This window comes from Lissotriton helveticus, chromosome 4_1, assembly GCF_964261635.1.
Source record: "Lissotriton helveticus chromosome 4_1, aLisHel1.1, whole genome shotgun sequence".
In the NCBI taxonomy this organism is placed as follows: domain Eukaryota; kingdom Metazoa; phylum Chordata; class Amphibia; order Caudata; family Salamandridae; genus Lissotriton; species Lissotriton helveticus.
The window spans coordinates 1,516,334,607-1,516,360,130 of NC_136063.1; the positions used below are offsets into that span (position 1 = coordinate 1,516,334,607).

General features: G+C 42.0%; 1 protein-coding gene and 1 pseudogene across 2 annotated transcripts in view; one reads left to right on the forward strand and one right to left on the reverse strand.

The window, feature by feature from the left end:
• The window catches only part of LOC144829207 (aromatic-L-amino-acid decarboxylase-like), a 626,175-nt gene that overhangs the window by 355,866 nt on the left and 244,785 nt on the right, over positions 1-25,524 (reverse strand). For both annotated transcript variants that reach the window (XM_078688108.1, XM_078688110.1), the window contains exon 4: positions 10,565-10,684. In XM_078688108.1, coding sequence (XP_078544234.1) covers positions 10,565-10,684 — 120 coding nt within the window. The remainder of the gene's footprint in view (positions 1-10,564; positions 10,685-25,524) is intronic.
• On the forward strand, positions 13,590-14,413 carry LOC144827578 (BOS complex subunit TMEM147 pseudogene; annotated as a pseudogene).

The following is a 25,524-nucleotide window of genomic DNA, read 5'->3' on the forward strand; positions in this document are numbered from 1 at the left end:
AGGCAATATACAACCCACCATAGGAGAGCCATTCACAGTCATGTGACCCAGGACACTGGCTGGAAGGCACAGTTGGGCAGAAAAGTGGTATTTTTAACTTGAAGTGTGAGTTTACCATTAAAAAGGATTTGAAATCACAATGTACTTGAGTGTAAACATGATTTCTCTACCTGGTCCCAATCTGAAGTTAGGCCTTATTAAGTGTAATAAAGTAACCCAGTCTATGGAAGAGATAGCCTCCCAACAGTGAAAAAGGACTTTAGGGTGTTTTGACTGGTAGGACATGTACAACTTAAACACTAATGTCCTATTTTTTTTTAATACAATGCATCCTACCCTATAAGCCTTTCGGTGGTGTAGGTGAGCACTGGAAATGCGTCTTATAAGGAGGGTGCTCCCTGCTTATGAGATGCATTTCCAGCACTCGCCTACACTGATCCTTGATGGTGTCCACAAGCAGCAGGGGTTTATCAGCCATTGCTTGTGTTGTTTTTCCCAGAAACACAGCGTCTCTCAAAAATACTGATCCCTGACAGTGTTACTGGAGCTATCATCTTGCCTAGAGTTCACCCCATTCAGGCCACCATTGGAAAGTTCATTTTTATGAATGTTCACGCTATACTTAGAATTGAGAAGCATAATTGAAGTGTATCCAACTACCGTGGCAGATCCCATCCGCATTGTACTTTCAGACATCCACCCCTGGAGTACTACCCTTTAGGTCCTTCCTTTCTTTTCTCTTCACTCTGATGATGACCCTCTATGAAGAACTATACGGAGTCGAAATATTGATACAATTATAGCGTATTATTTTTATTGTTATTTGGAGCTCTTCACTCAGTCCCAGAGTGTGTATTAAACACCATTGCATCCTTATCAGTCACTATTCATATACATATATCATGTTTAGCACCGGCGCACCCTTATGCTCTCTTATTTCACTTTCACTGCGCCGCTGCATCGTTGGAAGAACCGCTTTACCCTACAAAGCCTTTAAGTAAAAAAGTTCTATGATTTTTTGTTTGACTATAAAAAATTGTTCCTTCTTACAGATAGTAACCAAGGAAGTTGAGGTTCACAATTTCCCCTCAAACGATCATTGTTTCCTTACATTTTTGTATTACCCAGCTTCCAGGGTTATTGGGTTGCCCCTGGTTCTTCAACACTATGAGCCTTAATGGATTACTTTAGGGGTGACCTATAAGTATTTAGAAGGTTTAGGCTGGGCAAAAGATATATTTTGCCAAGTCGAAATAGCAATAATTCAAAACTGCACTACAGGCTGCAGTGGCAGGCCTGAGATGTTTTACAGTTCTACTTTAGTGGGCAGCACAATGAGTGCTGCTGTCCACTAATAGAATTGAATTTACAGACCCGGGGTGTACGTAGTACCATTTACAAGGAACATAGGTATACATTAAATGTGCCAATTAGGTGTGGGGAAATTTTACCATGTTTAAAAGAGAGAGCACAAACACGTTAACATGAGTAAAGTGCACATACTCCTAATGCCAGCAAAAGCAAGTTCAGCAATGTGAGGGAGTGGAGGCAAAATGATTGGGGAGATTCCACTCCTAGAATGTTAGGTCTAACAACAATCCTATGTGGGTTGTCAAATGTAAGCTAACTATAGTGGTTGATACAAAGAACTCAATGTAAGATCCTTTCATCTTGCATTTATCAAGGAATTCACAATATAAAATCTGTCTCTGAGGGTGCTGGAGCAGAACAATCCAAGACTGACTCCATGAAATGTTGCTGGCTAGAAACTGAAAACTAAGTAGCCCACAAAAATGATAAACTATAGATTAAGCCCAACCAATGCTTTTTCTTTAAAAAGGAATACCACTTTAATGCACGTGCAATTAAATACTATACTATATCATAATATACTATAATGGCAAATATTTTCAATATTTTAGGTGGAATTCAAATTGGAATCTCTCATCTAGGTGCCTTGAGGATTAAACAGGGTGACTACCATGCATGCTAAAGAAATATTGTAATGGGCAACTAGCCCTGTAAATCTTGCCCGCTCACATTATTTGTGAGTTGCAATGGGTTTATTTGTGCCAGAACTTTAGTTTGGCACTTAACTGTGTACTTGACCGTGCAGGAGTGATGAAAGTCTACCTGCACACAGACCTGGACCCAGTAAATTTCCCCTTTGCTCAGGGACTGCGATCAAGGGGGAAAGGGATTGTGGATTGAGAGAAAGATATGTGCTAGTTTCTTACTAGTTTATTCTTGGTTGGTTTATTTTTCTCTCTTTCGGATACAGAGGCCTGAAATTTCTCTTTTACACTTGCTTTAACTCCCTTTAATAGTATTACCAGTCTCTTGATTTATGTCCTTAAGAGATTCTTTAGGAAGTAGTTGTTCTTTTTTGATAATCAGAAACTGCTTCATATCCTCTACTGATTCACTTTGTTAAATCCATCTTCACAAGGCTTTGAGAAAACAAAGACTAAACAGTAGATTTGCAGTTTGCTTATATAGTTTCAAATAATTGTACAATAGCCTTTTGTTAAAAAATAGTTTTCTTACTTATCTGAACTTGCTCTGGTTTTCTTTCTCATTTATTTTGTTTCAGTAACATGGATCACCAAAGGCTGATTACGCTGCTGCAGACACTTGTCCATGCTGGACACACAGCACGCCAGATACATCTTTCTCCTCCTCAAAACACTTGATTGTCTTGCAAGTTGTGTTAACTGTAGGGGAAGCATTTATATTCTACCATCCGAAATGGCCACCGAGGTTTTGTGTGCCCTTTCTTTACAGTTTCCAGAATTTTCTCGATCTAACGAGCATTAATGCTGCAGCGTCTGGAAAGGGCCCATTATCTTACAAACAGGTATTGTCACTTTTGAGCCCAAATGTCTTCTGCGCAATATCATGACACCAGCAGACTGTATTCCGAGAAACCAACAATGCCCCTCTAAGGCCTATTGTAAAAACATATGGTAAAACACAAGGCTTTTCCTAATCAAAAAGGTCAAACCTGCAGGCTTTGCCAAGTCATTCAATATATAAAATGAAAGGGCTACTGCCTTTGTCACAACATGTAATAATCAATGAATTAAGCCTGTTGGCTTAAAGTGAAAACAGATTAACATGACCATGTGTTTGTCGATAGAGCCCCATAATACATTTTGGGAAGATTTCTACTCCTACACACAAGATACTATTCCCAAACCTACATGCAGAAACCTCACCTCTCTACTTTTCTCTGCAAAGGTCTCTGCCCAGATTTTGATGGTCTCTGCACACATAGATATATATTTTAGTATTAGGTGTAGGAAGCGCTTGGGAGAGGGGTTGGAAAATGAGAAATACTTGCTGCTAAAGGGAGGGCAATAGGGAAGGTTAAGGAGAGGTTTAGGGAGGGGTAAGGAGGGACTATAGAGAGGCATGCAAATACACACACCGATCCACTAAAGAGTAAGCCAATTGTTACCACAGCCAGTAAGGGTCCAACACATTTGTAAATGAACTCCAGCACAGCCTTGGAGTAAGTCTAGCACCACACATGGCCACTCACAGGTACTGCAACACACTCTTGTAGAAAATAATGAGGAAAGTGATTTAAAATAAATCCCTATAGGAAATAATGGCAAATAAAATAAGTTATTCCAAATTACATATACAAAACTTATATATATTATATATACGCACAAGTAGCACATATAGTGAACATGACTGTTTTGTGGCATTACCTAAATATATTGCCTCGCATATCTAAGTACATGCTTTTATTTAACCCTATTAGTATTGAATTAACATTTGCATAAACAAGTAAATATTTCCCTTTATCCATTGTGTGCCAAGATTTACTTTTCTATACATGTACACTGTTACTAACAGACTGAATTAAATGCTCCAGCTGCTCTGTTGTTCATATCGTCTCGATCCATTCAATCAACTGCTCCGAATCATGAATGAGGCATTTCCTTTCTGAACTACTGTTTGTGTTTGATGTACGTACCAAGCTTTCAAGTTGTTATTGTGTTTCCCCTTTCTTCATATCACACAAAGAAGAGGGGCATATGCATTTAATACATTAGTATTGCATTTGTCAGAGAGCTCACAATGTAAGTCACCTTCCTATTGTATTTCTCATACATTTCACTATATACAACCACTTTCTATTTAATCTGTTGGACTTCACAATGTAAAAGTCTATCCTATTGTATGTGTTGAATCATTCAAACAGTGAAGCCTTTTCCTATGGTGTTAGTCATGAAGTACACATTGTAAAACCTGTTCCTGTTGCATGTGTCTGAGTTCACAACTTAAAATCCCTTCCTGTTGCATTTGGCAGAATCCACAGTTTAAAACCTCTTCTTATTTTGTCGGAGGCCTCACAGTGTAAAGTTCCTGTCTATGGTATTTGGCAAGGAGTTTTCATACAATCTAACACCCTTTCCTATTTTTTGTCAGAGTGTAAAGTCACTTTGTATCTTTTTTGGCAAGTACATCAATGTCAACACTCCTCCATTATTATTTGTCCACGAGTTCACAATGTGACTTCTATACCGTTCAAATTTGCTTATGAAGTGGCATGGCAGAACAAAGTACATGTCTCTCCTTATGACACTGGATGGAAGCCTTGCTCTGTGCATCTCTCCCAATGACTTACCACAATAGCATGGCCCTTGCGTTTCTCTAATAACGGTGGAAGTCTGCTCTCCTGATTCACCTTCAGAGGCCTTTACCTTTCATTCTTAGTGGCATATTTACCAAAAATTTTTAAAGCGTGGGACTATGCCAAATTTGGCTCCAACATTATTAAAACTCAGGGATGCGTCGTACTCACAAAAATGTGCCGCACCCCTGTGTTTCTCCTAGTGCTGGCATAAAAAAAGCTGCCTACCGCCAGCACAGACACCCTGCCGCCATGCGGCAAGGGTGCCTGTGCTGCAGAGGTGATTGTTTCTGTGCACCTTCCTGCACATAAACAAGAATTCCTCGCAATTTGCACTTTATATGTGTGCTGCAGAATGCAGCACACACAGAAAGAGCAAAATAGGAGGAGATATTGATAATTTCTCCTCGTATCACCATGCTAAGACCAGGTGGTATTCCCTGACGTTAGTTTTTGGTGCTGCCTCAGCCTTGTATATCTGGAGCAGTGTCAAAAAGCAATGGGTCTTGCAGTGGAACGCCCACTGCAACACCTATGGCACACCCCTTTGTCGCAGAGGACTAAGGTGGAAAGGGCCATACTCACAAGGTGGTGTAAGCCACGTTAAGTGGCTTAGTGCCACCTTGTAAATATGGGAAATGGCGCTACGTCACCGGAACATAAAAAAAGTGACGCTCTAGTGGCGAATGGGGTTTGTAAATATATCCCTATGTTTATTAGTCCACAATGATTTTGCATTTCAGGCACATAACAATTTTCTCACTGCATACGCTGCGCTATGCCATTAAGGATCACTGCTCCTTTTGTGTTTTGACGCTACCGCTATTGTCTTTACCAATTTATAAAACGTTGCAAGCATCGTGATGATGGTAAAAAAATGGCAACTTTTTTTCCCAGCTACACGAGGTTAGTAAAAGTTAGATTTGCAAGTTTTGTGTGCCCCTACACTTCACTGGATTGATCAAATGTAATCAGCAAACAACATTTACTAGAAATGTGGCACAAAAAGCAGGTGCGCAATGCCAATTGGGTTCAAAGGGCTTCAGCCCCCCGTCGTGTGTGTCAGTCTGGACTGAGACAGATTCCCGGGCTGGCGACTGTCCTATTGCAGCTGCACCCGAATACTTCACAGGTCTTAAAAAAACATTTACTTGTTAACGAGGCTTTGTTGTGTTTTCATCCTGTCTTAGAGCCCCTGCAGCTTCACTCTGCCTATTGCTGGAAGAACTAGCTCCCCTCCCCGAAATTTGTATTTAGCACCCCTTCCCCCCTCGACATTTGGCTGTAGTTGCGCCTCTGAGAAAGAGCAAGGTTTATGAAACTCAGTGGCAGGTTCTGAGCACACAAAAGACTGGGATGGGCCGCGCTGCCTTATTTCAGAAATAAATAGACCCAACTGGTCATGCCTCCAACACCTTTTTTCTTCTTTCTGCCTTCTCTAGGGAAATATTCATGAGCTAAAACTGCACATTTTTCCTGTTGGGGGAGGGGGTGCAGCAAGTGTATTCAACATGAGCCTCCAAGGTACTCTGGAGAGCAAATTAATTATAAATAGAAAGTCATTCTAATGCCAGCTTTTCAAATTAGTAGATGTCCTTCTGGTTCTTGGAGAATGCATTTTCTATTGCTTTGATGACGATCCCTCAGCCGATGTTATGTGTAACTCCCACAACAATGCATTGGCACTATGTAAACCTGCATTGCAGCTGAGCATGCTTCAGAATTATTTACTCTCTTTGACAACATGTACACCAGTAGATGTCAAGGGAGCAAGGCTAGTTATCATTGTGAGAGAAGGGCACACAGCCATAGAGAGACAGTTACTACAGAAGGACCCCATGGGCTAGGTATTCCCTGATGATGACCTAGTCAAGAGGGTGTAGCTTCCATTAGTGCAGTGTATGCAGTGCAACAGGTTACCGTTGACTGAGGAGGCCAATTACCTAAATTATGGCTGTTTTTTTACTAGCCAACCTGCGGCAAATGGGCTTTAAGTTTGCATTAGAACCGAAGGCACCCTTGCTACGCTATGTATGCGCTGCGTATTTCTAGTGCTGTGTCCACGTCAGCCTGACCACCACATATTGTACCTAAATGCAGTCCTTTACAAGCTCTAAAGTTTATGGACCTACTTCTGGTGATAGTGAAGTTATCCATGCCAGCGGGCAATTTACTTTCTCAGATCAAAGAGCCGGTTTGTGAATTTAAAAGTGAAACAATAGCTCACAGTAATTGGCTCACTTTCAAATGGAATATTTCTTTCATTTCTCATCTGCTTTCAAACCTCACTGTTTCAAAACAGAAAATTCTTAAGTTGGGAGATAGGCCGTAGAAGCATTTCAATGCAATCTTTTAGTTTCAAAACAGTTGCTCAAAACTTTTATAAATATGATATACCTTTTGTTGTGACATTTTAGTTTACCAGAAAGCTAAGGATCATAAACTCAAAAGCAAGCAATCCGTCTGTTCTTTATAGAAAAGCACGTATGGCAGGCATCAAGCTCAGCTTGTTTACATTTTCCACAAAGGGATCACGTCGCTCTCTATTTGTTCACCTTTTCGCCCCGGGCCGTGCCTGTTATAATAAATCCTCATCTCTTGCAGATGGACATTGGTTGCTATGGTGACCCCCGCTGGAGAGGCATTATCACCGATGGCTCGTGCCCGCATACCCAGCGCCAAACTTGCATCCATCTTTCTGTTGGTAACGATTCCAGCTTTCACATACAATTACAGGGCAATTTTCCCAACACGTTTAAACAGCATGGTAATTACCACTTGATATAGCACTGCCTTTTCTGTTTTTTCCATCTTTTAACGCGGATGCCAATGAGAGACAATAATATACGCTAACTGGTATCAAGTAACAATATGAACAATACACTTTGGGCTTGACTGACAATGCTTTTATAGGCATGAATCGGTGTAGGTAAAGTCGTAATGTGCTCGTGTGTACATTGCACGAGTCCCAAAACCGTGTGCAGGCACAATCTATTTACGTACTTGTGTACATACATAGAGTGCACCTACAAAAAGCACATATACCCATAGCATATCAGAATATAGACTACAAAAATTAAATATAGTTCACTAAAATAAAGAATCAGGAATGCCCACTCAAAACATATAAAGCCCATACAAAAATATTCAAATACATTTATAAATACAAATATTAGCATGAGGCTTGTCAGGAATCAGCAGGCAATTTGAAGTCAAGGGCTGCTATAAGTAAACCTCTGAAGTGTTTCCATTTAAGACTATGGTAGATCAGACTCGAGAGAGTATGGGGCGCCATGACTAGCAGACCAGCTCAGGCCAGAGGTCAATACTTCCAGGCCACGTCAGGCAGTGCCATAATTTAGATGTCCTATGGTAAATGGTAGCTACCTGGCAACCTTCCCTGTTGTACTGGCATTTTGCTTGATGTTGAGTTTGTTTGCGATTACCATCCCTTACCTTTGTTATTTTATCCCTCTACGGTTTACTCAGTTACCAGACCTTTGCCAATTTTACTGACCTTGACTATTTGACTTAGTTTTGTCTTTGTCTTATTGCTGTGCCCTTTACCTGCTCCCTTCGGTAGTGGACCCCTGGATTATCGCATGTTATCTGATTTACCGGCTCCCCTTCTGCTGGGTTAAGATTCACTGTGGCCCACCATTTTCAAGCTGGTGAGTATCCTGTGTTTTCACACCATAGCTGCAAATTCTCATTATTACAAGTGATATTAACTTTGCCAGTAAAATGTAATACTGAAGAGAGTGGTGCAGAAGAAGACCTTGGACTTCTGGTTGTTTCTGTCTCTCTCTCTCAATCCAATTACCCCTTCCCTCTAATGTTTGGTCCAGGCTCGAAGCTTCTTATTTGTACTGTTAGAGCTACATTTTGAAAGTGGGAGGATTGCCATTAGAACAATTTACACAATACTCAAAATACAGACAAACTGAATCCCTCAATTTGGCAATTGTTTCCAAATATGCAGGAATTTGGAATGAAATGTCAATTTAACCCAGTCTTTCAGAAGTTTGGCTTAGCAGGAATCGGGAATTTGTAACCAGTCGAACTTGTTTTCAGTATATATCTTTGCATGGTGTTTATTTTTAGCAGTCTACATTGCTGAATATTTATTTTTGTAATCTGTATTTTTCAAGTCTGTATTTCAACATGCAACTCTGTTTCTACTTGGGAGCAATGTAGCAGCATACTTCTTTGGTTGCAGCGCAATAGTCCTCATTTAGAAGAGACAAATTACTGTGAGAGTGGGACGGATGAAAGATGTTATCGCCAAAGCCACTCATGTTGTGAGTGTCGAAATGCTAAAAACCAGACATTACGGATGTAGGTAGAAATTGAAATGAAGGTATGTTTCATTATGCTCTAGGGGAGATTTACTTAGCGTCTGGGGACTACCATGACTCTGCAAAAGAGGGAAATCGACGTGGAGGATATAATAACCAGATGCAACTTGCCTGATGGTTTGCGCACCATCTACGCCTTCAACTAGAAAGGTTGACTTGGCCAGATGGGTAGTTCATCATCTACAGATCATGGGTAAGGTATGATACAGAGGTAAGTATTTGGCAGGAAAGAGAGTATGAATAATGCTGTACACATTGGAAGGATATCTGAGAAGGGATACGTGGGACTAACCCCCAGTTACTCTTATCCATGCACTGGAGTGAATTGTTCTACTGACAGGCCTAGCACACAATTGATTAATTAATTAATTAATTAATTAATTAATTAATAATGAATTCCAGATTTGTAACACACAACTTATCACCCCTAAGGGTGTCCAGGCGACGGGAGTCGTTGGCTTAGATGTGTATGATATTGAATCGAAACAAACCCCTTGTTTGATTGCCCACTGATGGAGCAAATGCTTAACCTATTATAGACAGTATTGATTAGTACTGATACCTTGACTAGGTATACAGAATACACCTAGAGAGAGGAGGAGTGGAAGAAAGCACTTTTAATTATAAGAAAAAGTGCAACTTAACACTGCTGAGCCTAGACTGAGGCTTTAGTCTAGGCTCAGCAGGGGTAGTCTCAGCACCTATGCCTCTCCATGGTGAGAGACTGACTGAAGTAAAAACGAGGAGTACTACTACCTTACTAACATGATTTGAGCACAGAGATGAAGAGCTGCGCAAGCACATTCCTAAGTTGCACAAAGCAGCATATCCTACCCTTTGATAACAATGAATTTACGGAGCCCACCAGAGAAAACTTGTAATTCTAGCCCAAAAGAATCAGAGATATGACATATATTAATTCACACATACCATAATGCTTCGGGAGGAAGTTTCTCTAGAGATAGGCCCTTTGGAAAATTGAAGATAAATACTATCTAACCGGCCGTCTGGGCCAGTCACAAAAGTTCTATGGGTCAAGGGCTTGCTAGTGAGTCGTGTTTAAACTGCAGGATACAGATTTGAGTTTCAGCAAGGACTGATCTGCCTATCTTCCTTTATGGGATAATAAATGGGTAAAAAAATGAGTTAGGTAATCACAGGGTCTAAATAAATACGGAATAGCTACATGTCAAAACCTTGTTGCCAATTCCGTTGTACAAATAACATTATTTTAGCCTCTTTCCAGAAAGACATAGTCCCATATGTTGCACCCCATCAATTGATGGAAGCTGACTTTTATACATTTTGGACATTAAATTGAAGCAAACAGACATAACTCTAGATTTGGCTTCATCATGCAAGCGGTTTCCCCACAACACCAGAGTAAGTAGGAAGCAGAGTGAAACAGTATGATCAATTTTCACCTGAACTTGCTTGATTAAAAGTATTTTCCCCCATATTGCTGTTTATTGTTTCGGGTGCTTGTTAGCTTGAAGTAAGCCATTATTGAGTGACATGTGGGTTTCTTTTATATTTCTCCTTTGTTGTTTCTACCTACCTGAATTACTCCGCCACCCTTTCCGTCATCCCCAGCTAAAAACTCTTTGGGTAAATGGATCATCTTCGCCAGCCAGTCCAACATGACTGTCTCGAGCTCTGTGCAAGCCGGGCTGGCTGTCTGCAGAAGGAAAATAATCATCAAACATGATTAAAAAAGAAATACAAAAATACAAATAATCTGAACAAGGGTTTTGGCCATCTATGTCCTTTCCTTTGCTTGTATTGTACTGACTCATGCCTTCCTTAATCAAGGAAGTGTTTCAAGTAGCTAATTTTTGATTCAGTCATTGTTTTAGTTTCCATCATTTATACTTGAATGTCCTTACATGAACAAATAATATCTAATATCACACCAGAGCTTCCCGCTCCAGTTGCATATAATTAGAATAGTTCCATGATCCAAATGTTATGGAGATGAGCGAAACTGTTTTGTGCATCAGACTTGATGTCTTCTCTTGTAGTTCTGGTAATGTGTTGTCTTTCACCTTATTGCTAAAACACACTGCCAACGAATCTCAAGGCCATCAAGATATTCACGTCTATATTCTTAAAATTACAGAAAACCTAGATATACATTGTTTACCGATTTATAGCATAGCAATTTTTGGAGGAATGTTTCAACATTCACCATTCACTGCATCACCCTTTCAGGATGCATGAAATGATAAACAACACATAAGGGCAAGTTTGATGTTGAATCCCAGTCTGAGAATGGGCCACACAGTTCAATACCCACAGCAATTCGAATCACTTTCAGAAAATTGTGTTAACTTTAATTCCTCAATTTATTCAAAGAAACTTTATTTGGATTAATAAGCCATTAGATCATGTACATTTACAATACAAATATTCCCAATTGATACTGACACAGATTCCAATTATAATCTTAATAAAACAATTGAAGTGTTTTAAAGACTGCAATATATTCCACGATAAAGTGATAAATGCATCATAATTCATATTTAAATATCTTTACTACAAAGATCATGGCTAAAATATCTAAAAAAAATCGGACAAAAAAAACTTTGCCCACCACGTGAATTCCATTTCTAGTGCAGCCTTCAGCTCCTTCATGGCCATGCCATCCAGATGTAAGGTGCCACTGCATGTTGCAGTGTACTGCTTGGACAAGGCTCAAGATCCAAATTCCCAAAGAAGTGGCTTTAACCTTTTTGTCCTTAGATGTAAATAGAGTGGGCAAAAACAAATAAAGTGACCCTCATCCTCTATACCCTTGTTATCACAGGATACGTATATACTTGATTTAAAGCAAGCGTAGAAGTTGAGGGTTGGTTCAATCAAGTATAACCGATGTTCTCTACTCACATTTAATTTTACAGTAGTCTGACCTGGTGTGGAACCCAACATCTTACTAAATGTCCTCAAATTTGGCAAATTTCATCATGGCATTTTCTTTACGTTCGTGATGACTGCAGAAATCTCTGCTTCTGCCCAAAACGAACGTAGCCCTAGTTCCAATTAATTTATTTAAAATAAAATGAATTTAGGGCAGCACCCAACCTTGAAAAAAATCTAGATTCATGGTTTGCCCATAGGTTGACTGGGGCTGAATATTTTGCCATTGTGCAACATTCCATCCATCATCTTGTGTGTTTTGTTGCCCATAGGTTGACCCAAAAGAACAACGACTTTGTGACAGCTAAAGTTTTAATTCTCACAGCCCCAGTTTCCATCATAAGGGGTATAAGTGGGGTACATTTAGGTATAATTTTAAGGTTTGACATTACCAGAGTTCAACATCAAACACAATGCTACTCTATGCCTTTACATTGTGTGTTGCAAAAGGTGCTCAAATTTGGGCTCCATCCCCCTTAAAAACAAAAAGTGTAAGAATATGTGAGGCACTATCCAGAACCTTGTTATCCGTGATCTGCATGTCAATTGCCATAGTTGGCATCTGAGTCCTACATATTCGAAAGATTTTTTTTTTTTAAATTGCTATGCTTTTATTTTAGTTTTTTTCCCCTGTATGTGGTTTCTACCAATGACCGCAATATAAAAAATGCTCAGTATCATTCCATGACTATCATGTAAATATGTAGGACCTGATTCACAAAGTTAAACTCACACATTTATGGAAGTTAACTTTTTTTGTGTGTTCACAAACTACGAGTTAATAGTAAGTTTACGATTGCAGAGACTCCGTGGTCGGGAACTCTGGACAAAAAAAACAGGACATGCTTTTCGTTTTATGTGCAGAGTTCTCCAACCTGACTGAGGAGTCTCCACAGTTGTAAACTTACTATTAACTCGTAGTTTGTGACCAAAAAAAAACGTAAACTTACACAAAAGTGAACATTTGACTTAGTGAATTAGGTCCCTTGCCTGTATTTCTAACCCACTTTTAAACATTTAGTGAAAAAAGTAATGTAGTATATGGGATTATTTTGGAAATGGAGAGGATAATCACATTAGTTGCAAGATTGGTGTTAGATGATGATGATCTTTGCATACAAATCTCCAGTGGTACACTTTTTTCCCCAGTTTACTTCACAGTGAACTCTACTGTTTACATGTTGCTTTACTTGCTCCTACAAAGAGGCGGGGTCCGGTTTTGGCCACCAGCAACACACACTTGCCTTCTCTCAATCAAGTAGCGAGACTGGGAAGAGCGCCCTGCCTCCTCACTTCTGATTGGACAAAAGCACCTTCAAAAACAGAGGCCTTCTAAGATGGTATGGTTTAACAACGTATCGTCACAGAGCATTTACAAAAACTGTTTACGTGCTGCTGTTGTTTCCTGCTTCTATAAGGAGGTGACATCTTATGGTGAATACAGGCATTGTTACTCACTATTTGAAATCTATAAGACAAGGTGGGGGAGAGTGCCACATTCCCCTGATACCTGGGCTGGCATTACATATAGGTTGCACTGTCCCTTTGTGCACCACCACACAACTTCAAATGGATGTGCCTGGTGCAGACAGCAACAGTCACCTTATTACAGTTATGTGCTGCCCCAATGCAGCCCATTAACTGCAATTAGGCCCTGATAAGGCTGAATTCAGGTAAGGACAGACAGATGATCACAGTCCAATTGCTGTAAATACCTGCACAGGAACACCTGATGACCTGCAGTTGACCCTTACAGCGGGCTCTAGGCTCCTTGATATCTGAAGCATAAAACGACTCTTCAACAACCAAGAAAATGACCCTCTTTCATTTTGGAAACTGCTTTGCTCTGGCGTACTTTCCATACTTTATCACCTACAAATGCAGTGGACTGTCTGAATACAATGCCTTCTGGAAATGTGTGCAGGCTGGAGCCACCTACCTCTGTGTTCAGTTATGCAAGATGTTATTTCTGGCAAAAAAATTCCCGACTTGCGAAGGAGGTGTTGGAGCTTATGATTTCATCGGGGAGTTTATGAAGGCGACTGTGGACCTAACCGACCTGTTGGGCCTCCACCTTGTGATGTCAAAGAATGCTGGGAAGGGTGAATATAAAATCATGGTGGCAGCCATGGGATGGGCCACTGCTGAGCTGATCATGTCCAGATGCCTCCCTGTCTGGGTTGGAGCACGTGGAATTGAATTTGATTGGAAATATATACAAATGAGCATTGATTCAAACATCATCTTGGTTCATTACATCACAATGGCCGCTCTCGTCTGGATGTTCACGAGATACGACTTGCCCAAGCATTACCGACTGCCGGTGACCTTCCTGCTAGGAGTAAGCGTCTATAAAGCATTCCTGAGGGAGTCTTTTGTTCATGTATTCCTCCTGGGAAGCTGGACTGCTTTGCTGGTGAAGGCAATGATTACGGCATTTCTTTCCCTGAGCTCCCTCACTCTCTTTGTAACTCTTGTGCACAACAACTAACTTGCTGGTTCAGCATTTTAAATGGACAAGAATTCCCCACCCTGAGACGTAGAAGCCAGCGTATTCCTGGTCAAATTAAGAGTCTACTTGTGGTCCGGATCTTGGAATCTCCTGGAACTGGATCAGAAACCTTGGATCTTGGATCTCCTAACTTGAAAGGACACCTCATGAGTCCAGCTGCAGCCACTCAAGCTTCCAACACCCATTGTGATAAGTGGGTACACTCGAGATGTAGCACCAATGAGTTCCAGTATTCTTGAATAAAGGTGAATAAAGGTGACTATTGTATTCACTATTCAGAGTACTTTCTCTGAACTGATGGTAATGGAGTTTTCGAACAGGTTTTGTACAATATTTCAACTAGGAAAGAATAAATGTCGTATTTTCTTTCTGCAATTAGGCCCTGGTGGCATTGCATTAGTGAAAGAGGGTATACAACCTTTACCACGCATTTTTTACCACGCACTACCATTACAACGCAGTTTTTACCACGCATACCATTACAACGCATTGCGCTGGGGGGCGCTCTAGGATAGGGAATAGGTTAATTTACTATCCAATAACCTTCCCTAGTGTCCACGGGGACTGGAGTTGGAATAGTAAATTAAACTATTCACTATCCAGCACCCCAAAGCGCTATGCGTTGTAATGGTATGCGTGGTAAAAACCGCGTTGTAATGGTATGCGTGGTAAAAGTATGCGTTGTAACGTCATACATCCGTGAAAGAGAGACCAGCTGTTTGAAACCACCAGTCCGCCACCCCGTCTGCATTTGAAATGGGGCAAAGAACCATCTGAAGACGGGTGCAATGAGAGACTACACCTGTTTGCAAGGGGATGTCTCGGAATTCCACTGTACCCCTTTTCTAGGGACACTTTCTGGAGCCTGACGCCGCCGTGAGCGAAACGGCACCAGGCGATTGCAGCAGCTCACTCCTCACCGCCAACCGCCCGCTGTAGTCCCGGCCAGCGGACTACAGCACCCAGCTGCTCTAGGGAGGTCGTGACGCTCCACCACGCGCCCGGAGGCGCCATAAGACCACCGAGCGGCAAGCACTCTTGGGGGACACTTTCTGGAGCCTGACGCCGCCGTGAGGGAAACGGCACCAGGCGATTGCAGCAGCTCGCTCCTCACCGCCCACTGCCCGCTGTAGTCCCGGCCAGCGGACTACAGCACCCAGCTGCCCTAGGGAGGTCGTGACGCTCCACCACATGCCCGGTGGTGCTATAAGACCACCGAGCGCCGAGCGCTCTTGGGGGACACTTTCTGGAGCCTGACGCCGCCGTGAGGGAAACGGCACCAGGCGATTGCAGCAGCTCGCTCCTCACCGCCCACCGCCCGCAGTAGTCCCGGCCAGCGGACTACAGCACCCAGCTACCCTAGGGAGGTCGTGACGCTCCACCACGCGCCCGGAGGCGCCATAAGACCACCGAGCGCCGAGCGCTTTTGGGGGACACTTTCTGGAGCCTGAGGCCGCCGTGAGGGAAACGGCACCAGGCGATTGCAGCAGCTCGCTCCTCACCGCCCATCGCCCGCTGTAGTCCCGGCCAGAGGACTACAGCACCCAGCTGCCGTAGGGAGGTCGTGACGCTCCACCACGCGCCCGGAGGCGCCATAAGACCACCCAGCGCCGAGCGCTCTTGGGGGACACTTTCTGGAGTCTGACGCCGCTGTGAGGGAAACGGCACCAGGCGATTGCAGCAGCTCGCTCCTCACCGCCCACCGCCCGCTGTAGTCCCGGCCAGCGGACTACAGCACCCAGCTGCCATAGGGAGGTCGTGACGCTCCACCACGCGCCCGGAGGCGCCATAAGACCACCGAGCGCCGAGCGCTCTAGGGGGACACTTTCTGGAGTCTGACGCCGCCGTGAGGGAAACGGCACCAGGCGATTGCAGCAGCTCGCTCCTCACCGCCCACTGCCCGCTGTAGTCCCGGCCAGCGGACTACAGCACCCAGCTGCCCTAGGGAGGTCGTGACGCTCCACCACGCGCCCGGAGGCGCCATAAGATCACCGAACACCTCCCGCCCGCGGGACGCGCACGGGCGGCGCCGGGCGAAGCCCGGGCAAAGGGCGGGCCGTCTGTGGCCGTCCGGGGCTGACCGAGGCTGGGCTGGGCCACGGACTATGGTCTTTCCTGCCTATACACACCCCAAAACTGTGAGACTTTTTTGTATGTTACGTATTGTGTATTAACTTACGTGTATCCTTAGCCGTCACAGTTGCTACCAAAGCTCGCTATTTGCAATAGCTACGGTGCCTTTAATATATAGCTACGGTCCCTTTAATATATTGTCCCGTAATCGTCATCTTGAAATATAATTATGTCCAAACTTAGATCGGCTAAAAAACCCCTAGTGACGAGCACAATGGATAACTACTTGGTCAAAGTAGTAAGCAAAATCAATAAAGAAAGGCGCCTTTCATTAAATCGGGTAAGCCCTCCGGCTTCACCTACAAGCTTGCATGTCCCCCCAGATGCTCTTGTTTTAGATCGTAGCTGCACTCAAGGCTCCCAAATAATTACTGATAATGAAAAAACTTCTCCCCCAGGGCAGAGCCAGGTAGAGCTGGATAACCCCCTGGATACTTCACTACAACCTTCCACCACATCTTCTCCGGCATCCTCCCCGGTACGGAGAGTAGTAAGGGCCTGCAGGAAGTTACCTGCTAAGCGGGGGGGGACAGGAAAACTAAAAGAGCTAGCATGCCACCTATAAGCACAGGGGGAGTAAATGAGACTTCAAATAAGGCTGAGTTGACTAACCTGAACCCTGACCAATTTGATTTGCTGGCCAGTATTATTGAATCCAAATTGAAACTTATAATTAAACCTCTTCCGGCCAAATTAGACCAGGTTACAAAAGAAGTAACTAGACTGGGCGGCCTTCTGAATTCTCACTTAGCTTTGATTAATACAAATAAGAGCACAAAGGGAGGCAATAACATAAATAAAGATGCAGCTGCTCCCTGCAACGGGGGGAATAGGATTACAGAAATTGTACCAGCTACTCAACCACCCCCTGTACTAGCTACTCAACCACCCCCTGTACCAGCTACTCAACCACCCCCTGTACCAGCTACTCAACCACCCTCAATGACTCCTAGAAACCAATCCACTACAGAAGGGGGGAACAACGAGGGGAGAAGTGAAGCAAATAGAAGACCCTCAGTTAATCTCCCCCCAGATTGCGCCCCATACATAGTAGTATTAACTAATGTACCTGGGTGGACTCTCATCTTACTGAGTCTCGGATAGAAACCCACGAGTCCCTGAAAAATAAATCTGTATCGTGGTTGGATAGAAATTGTGGGTTCCCATTGTCTTTTTCAAATGATATAATATCTACCCGAAGCGTTAGCTGGATAGGAAACTCTAGGAAAAATAGTAGGGGGGATTGTATCATTGTCAATTTTAAGTATCCGCAGCATGTCGCCACAGTTCTGCTTAGAGCGGCTTCCCTACCAATTGCTGACAATACTGTATGCGCACGCCCTCTTGGTTTCTTTTATAACCATCTTAGTAATACTCCACACTCACATACTGTTCAGCCCAAGCCATTTTTATCTCTGGCGAGGTTTTGTTACTCCTCCCCAAATTGGGAATCAACCCCCAAATAGACTGGACCCATATCAGTCCCCATATTTGTCCAGGCCAAATAGTCATTTTGACCAAGCCCTCCCACTGGCCAATCGATATACCCCTTTATCATCCCTGGAGGAAAATGATTGACTGTCAAATAATCCGAGGACTAATGTACAGCCCCCACACTCTACTTGTAGGATTATGACATGGAATATTGCTGGTATTAAGGCTAAAACAGGGAATGACACTTGCATCAATTCATTAAAAACCTATGACATTATAGCGTTCCAAGAGACCTGGGATCCGACAAACAGTTTCTCTCTGGATGGGTACAGTCATTTTTGTATTCCAGCAACTTGTAGTGTGGCAGGCAGAGCTAAGGGAGACTTACTAAGTTTATTTAAACTTGACCTAAAGGGTACATTACCTCAGTGTAACTCAGGATGTCAAAATTGTCTAATAGTTGAACTATCCCCTTCTGATACCCCTAAAATTTTATTTATTAATTTTTATAATTCATGCGTCAATCAGTGCACCAGTCCTAATCTGGACCTATTGGAGACATTTTTGTCAGTCTATAGCACTAATGTGAATACTTTTGAAATAATACTCTTAGGGGACTTTAACATCCATCCCTGCAACCAACCGTGTGCCAATATAGAAGAGGAGGGCCCCCCATATTCTTCACCCATGCATCTTGAACACTCAAAACAGGGAGAGGCCCTTGAAAACTTTTTGGCAAGATGGATTCTTTATGAGTCTGGTTGCGGGGAAGGTGGCTCTAGGACCCCCACATTCAAAGGAACAGTCGATGGTACTATTATTGATTATATTTTTATGTCTTCTTTTATATTGTGTAAAGTTTTAATGTATAAGACTGAGGTCTCAGTCTTCAGTGACCATAACCCGGTGTCAATAGAGATATTGCCCACAGACTTATTAACCCTCAAAACTGTGACTCATAAGGGTGGCCTAAATGTGGTTGTTAAAGATCAAGGACGTAGGCTAAAATGGTCAAACATAGTCCCTGAAACTTTCTTGCAGGAAGTACTGGACAAGGTTGAGGACGATGTGACCATATGCCTAGAGAAGCAGGCTCAAAACACACACGTGGTCACTGCCTTTGATAACATTTGCAGACAAATTAACCAAAGCCTATTTGCTGGCCCCGGACAGATGAGACATTATGGTACAAGATGGTTTAATAAAAGATGTTCTAGGGCACATGCAGTTTTACTTAAGGCCCTGAAGGCTACCCCTAAAGATCGAGCTCAAATAGCTAGTTTAAGATCTGCATATAAGAAAGCTATTCAAGACAGGAAAAATGAGCTGAAAGAAGAGGCCTGGTCACAATTACTTGCCCCTGAGACCTTAAAAAATAGCGGGCAGTTCTGGAAAATCGTAAATCAACCACTATTCTCGGGTGAGGATAATTCTCCCCTTGAGTCTAACATCCCAGACAAGGGCTGGATTTCACATTTTGGGAAAATATATTCTACCCCAGATCCCGAGAAACAGATGATTAATACCCTTTCTGGATCTGAGGGTTCCCATGTGATTTTTGAAGAGATAGAGGTAGAAAGAGCGATTGAACAGACCCTAAAAAATAAGGCTCCAGGTCCTGACGGGGTTCCCGCAGATGTTTTTAAATGTGCGCCGAAATTTTGGTCTAAGATCTTGTGCAGTGTTTTTAACGCTCTGAACCAGAATAACATACCGGTGTCTTGGAAAAAATCCATTATTATCCCAGTCTTCAAGAACGGAGACAGGCAGGACCCCTCCTGCTATAGAACTATCTCCCTAATAGATTCCTCGGTATCTTGGGACGGGTTATTTTGCACAAATTAATGGACTGGCTCGATGATAGAGGGGTTCTGTCGAATCTGCAATATGGGTTTAGATCGAAAAGGAGCACTTCAGACCAATGTCTTAATCTGCAACTGCTACTAGACAAATATACCAAGGCTAAAGAGGGGTCAATATATCTGGGGTTCATGGACCTCTCATCGGCATTTGACCTGGTAAATCGGTCAAAGTTATGGCAAATTTTACTTAACATGGGACTTGATCGGGCCTTAGTTAACCTCTTGGCGGACTTACACTCGGGTTTATTGGCTTCCGTCCGGGTCACGGCTGTGGGGCGCTGCTCTAGCCATTTTAACTCAGAAAGGGGGGTCAGGCAAGGGTGCATCCTGCCCCCCCTTCTTTTTACGGTATATATCAATGCCCTAGAACCAGCACTAAAGGAGGCAACTCTTGACATACCGCGTATAGGGGAACTTGGTATTCCAGTTCTCCTCTACGCGGATGATGCTGTCCTTCTTTCACGGACGGGGGTTGGATTACAACGGCTGTTAGATGTCTTTGGGAATTTTATGGGATCCCTGGACCTTAAAATAAATGCAAAGAAGTCACAAATTATGATTATGGGGAGGTGCTCTAGGAAGAAGCAATTTAAAACTTTTTTTGCTGCAAAGAAGAACTTTGCAGAGTGCCCACATTCCCCTACCTTGGGATTACCTTTGATGAGAGAGGGAATTGGGGCCCGCAACTCAAAAACAGAAACATCTCCTTCGCAAGAACTACTTCTGCACTCCAGGGTTTCATAAAAAAACTGGGGGCAAGACCTATAGTAGCACTAATGAAGATATATAAAGCGAAATGTATCGCAGGAGCCACATATGGTAGCTCAATATGGGGCTACAGTGTTCCAGATTGCCTACAGGTGACCGAAAATACATTTTTGAGATCTGTCCTATCAGTGCCACAGTCCACTCCCTCATATACTATCCATTCTGAATTGGGGGTAGGCTTCATTTCTGACATGATAAGAATGGCCCCTGTAATATGCTGGATGAAGACCTGGTTGAACCAGGAAATCTCCCTGAACCATATTATCATGAAAGATTGTCTGCTACTATAAAATTCCAGTAAGATTCAGTGGTTGACATACATCAAAAACAGTTTTCTTAAACTAGGGAGACCGGAGCTTTTCTCCTCACCAGAGATAATAACATCTAAGGACATTTCACAAATTAAGGGAGCCATGGCACAGATGTTGACTCTGGAGAGAGAAGAATTAGAGCTTAGAAAACCAACCCACTGTAAGGGCTAATCTCATTGTAGCCAGTTTACCAGGACCGGAAATCTACCTTAATATGGTGAACCGTCCCTACCATAGGTTTCTTTTAACTCGTTTTCGCCTTAACCTGATCCATCTGAATTTAGGACACTTTCCTAATTGGAGTGCCCCTGAAAATGCAATGCCCTGTTCTTGTGACAATTTTTCCACTCAGAACACAATGCATTTTCTGATGTTCTGTGGTCATTTTACCAGATTAAGGATGAAATTCCTGGGTCCAATACTTAAGGAGGCTGGGTTCCTGCAAGTCAAGTCTGCTCTCTTGTACTTGCAATTATTAAAGACGCCCCGGATCACCTTACATGTCGCTAGTTTTTTAGTGGGCGCTGTCAGGATTAGGAACAGGAAAATGATTAATTGTACCTAAATGATTTTGGATGTAGATTAGAATGATGTTTGCACTGTAAAAAAATGATAGTTAGGGTATCTAAATTGGTTGATGCTTTTATTCTATTTATTGTGATTTTATAAAATCTCATGAAATTGCTGGGAAATCTTTTTAAATTGGTTTAATATTCTTCTTTTACTATGTGTAAATAATGTATTCAATGTATGTTTTGTATAGTACCATTGTCTTTTTATGATATTGATTTATCGAAATAAAGTATTCTGACTGACTGACTGACTCCTTGTGCTACATGTGGACCAGCACAGTCTGTATTACATAAGATGCTGAACACGCTTCTGCAGCCCCTTCTGTTATGTCAAAGTTCCTGGAAGGCACACAACGCCAGCATCTATGCCCGTTGCACCCCTGAGGCAGTTACTGTGATATGGCCCTACAATTTGGACAAATGCACCTTCAAAAGCAAAAACCTGCTATTGTGCCATCTGGCTAAAAGTCTACACATCAGAGGACAGAAGACTGTCGAAACGAGGTGCAGTTCTGATGCCATTATAGGTTGCCTTACAATTTAAAGATCCATAACATCAAACTCAGTAGAAGAAGGCAGCAACAGGGCTTTGGATCAAGCATTTATTTAAGTTACTCTTCTAGGCTGAACAAGGGAAGGAAAAAGGCGAAAGGTATTAAAGAATCTCAGAGAAATTTAGTCCCTGAGTATTTAATAACAAACCAATGCAATGACAACTGTGGGAACATTAGGAGCTGCACCACTGATATTCAAGTAGATGAGGCCTCATTACTACATTTTTACTATACCCAGAAGACTGAAGTGACAGGTGGAAAAAGGAGTGGCAATTAACCTTTTACAACCACCTGCCAACAAGAAGGTTACAACTCATCCCCAAACAATGATATCCTGAAAGCATGAAAAAATCTATGAGGGCCATTTCAGACATGTTTCTTTTAAAATATCTAGTCTCACTTGAGACGCCAGTGAGAAAGGGTGAAGCCAGAGGGCCAGCCCCAATCATCAGAAAGAGCTCTAACCCAGCCCATATCAGCGATGTGTGGAAGGCTCAACTTCAAAATTCCTTGAATACTCCTGGAGACAGGGGCGAGGAGACCCATTTAAAGCAAAAGAAAGTGAATGCAGGGTTGCAAAGTGAGGCGAAGGAAAGCGCGAGTACCCTGATGAACTCTGTGGAACCCCATGATAGGGACTTACATAAACTGCTGTCATTTTGCTTTTATTTTAATTGCATTTGTGTCCATATTGATATTTTAGAAATATGAGCTAAAGACATGAACGTGCTTATGTTCTTCTGGAGTCAAAGCAAGAAGCAGGACCAGACCATCAGTAGTTTAATAATTTATGATATGGGTTATACTTAAATGTATTTAGTCACCCAACAGGTCATTTTCAATATCTTGGCTTGTTTAATATGGAACAAAAAGGATTGATCCAACAAACGTACATTAAATATATTACAGTCTCTTTTGCAAGTCATTTCGTAGCATATCACCACTTAACATAAGCAGTCTTTTTTTTAAATTATGAGACACCTTAATGATGTTGATAAATAGTCCTCTGATCGCGCATTCAACGAAGTGGGTGAACAGGCAACATCAAGATTTTCATATTTTTGGGGCCTAACAAACAAGAGCACAGCTATTATTAGTGCAGTGGGTGCAGTGGCACCAAGGGAAAGGAATCTGAAGATGCTAATACTCCCTAATTATGGCTATCATATTCTACCCAGCAAAGGAGGAGAGGGACTCATTTCCTAGCTTGAGCTGGAGCCCAAAGCAGCCTTGCTCAGCCAATGCTGATGAAGACTCCAATATTCAATATGCACACACTTACACTTATAAACTACATCCTCCTATATGAATACATTTTTATAAATACAATATCTGTGATCACTCACCTGCATAGTTAAATATCAGTGGAAGCAAAACCTCTACAATTGTCCTTTAATTTAAATGAGCTTTGATTGACAAACAATTGTACAGTCAATATATAGCTAGGAATGTTGTTTCCTGCAGATGCACTGTATATACAGGATGTTGACTTTGGGTGGCTAAGTGTGAACTGGCTTGTGGTGACCTATTTAAAATAAGAGTATATATATTTCCACATTTATTGCCCGGCTGGATTTCACATTTCTCTGCCCTTACTAAACTGTTTTGCACTTTTGACACTGGTGTGGGAAACACCATTATGAAGACCATTTAATTGGCTTGACAGTGGAACATTACTTTTTGGGGCAAAGGGCATATTGGGGTAGAGTGCATATTGGGCCAACTTTTAGAAAATGACACAATTTGCACATTTTTTACAATGTTTAAAGCATGTTTGTTTTATTCTCTCCTAATATGGCCATTTTCAATATGGATGGAATTGGGTCTCTCCTGGGATCCAGTGGACATGGTAAACAACCTTTACAACGCAACTTTTACAACGCACTACCATTACAACGAAACTTTTACAACGCAAAAACCATTACAATGCATGTATTTACAACGCATGTTTTTACAACGTAGGTACCTTTACAACGCATACCATTACAACGTAAGTATTGGTAAGTATATAATTATATTTAAAATGTTATATGTTTGGGTTTTTTTAAGGGGTATTTTTATGGTTCAGGGTCAGTTTTGGGTTTTTGGGAAAGGGGTATTTTTAGGGTTCAGGGTCAGTTTTGGGTGTTTGGGTAAAGGGGTATTTTTAGGGTTCAGGGTCAGTTTTGGGTTTTTGGGTAAAGGGGTATTTTTAGGGTTCAGGGTCAGTTTTGGGTTTTTGGGTAAAAGGGTATTTTTAGGGTTCAGGGTCAGTTTTGGGTTTTTAGGTAAAGGGGTATTTTAAGGGTTCAGGGTCAGTTTTGGGTTTTTGGGTAAAGGGGTATTTTTAGGGTTCAGGGTCAGTTTTGGGTTTTTGGGTAAAAGGGTATTTTTAGGGTTCAGGGTCAGTTTTGGGTTTTTGGGTAAAGGGGTATTTTTAGGGTTCAGGGTCAGTTTTGGGTTTTGGGTAAAAGGGTATTTTTAGGGTTCAGGGTCAGTTTTGGGTTTTTGGGAAAAGGGGTATTTTTAGGGTTCAGGGTCAGTTTTGGGTTTTTGGGTAAAAGGGTATTTTTAGGGTTCAGGGTCAGTTTTGGGTTTTTGGGTAAAGGGGTATTTTAAGGGTTCAGGGTCAGTTTGGGGTTTTTGGGTAAAGGGGTATTTTTAGGGTTCAGGGTCAGTTTTGGGTTTTTGGGGTACAGGGGTACAGGGTAAAAATAAAGTAAAATTAAATTTAAATTAAATTAATTAAATGAAATTAAATGAAAATAAATTAAATTAAATTATATTAATTTCAATTAATTTACATTAAAAAAATTAATATATACTTACCAATACTTACGTTGTAATGGTATGCGTTGTAAAGGTACCTGCGTTGTAAAAACATGCGTTGTAAATACATGCGTTGTAATGGGTTTTGCGTTGTAAAAATTTAGTTGTAAAGGTATGCGTTGTAAAAGTATGTGTTGTAACTTCATACATCCAGTGGACATCAGTCTCCACTCCAGCTGCCCAATGTCCATCCTCTCTTCTTGTGTACAGCTTTGTCTTTTAATCTTACCTATTCCTATTGCTGAGTTTCTCTTTCTGTGTTCACTTCCCAGACTGTCTCTCAACCCATGCTCGCCTTTGTGTGCTCTCTCCTGGTGCCCGTGTTACTTGTTGTGGCCAGTGCCGGATTTAGTGCATGTGGTCCCTGGTGCAACAATCTTTTTTGTCACCCCTCCTGGACCTCATTCCATGGATTTACTCACTACAATTCGCCAACAGTGCCCCTTAGCTCGCCATAGCCCCTCTCTAAAATGCAAATGCATTTCATTTGTTTTATTTACCACTATTTATATCAGCGTAGAGTGTCATGGCACTCAGAATTTAAAACGGTACAGCCGGGGCCCTGAAAAACGGACATATATTATTTACTCATCAACTAAAGTAACGGTAAAGAAGGTGTCCTATACAACTTTAGGAACACCTTTAGTT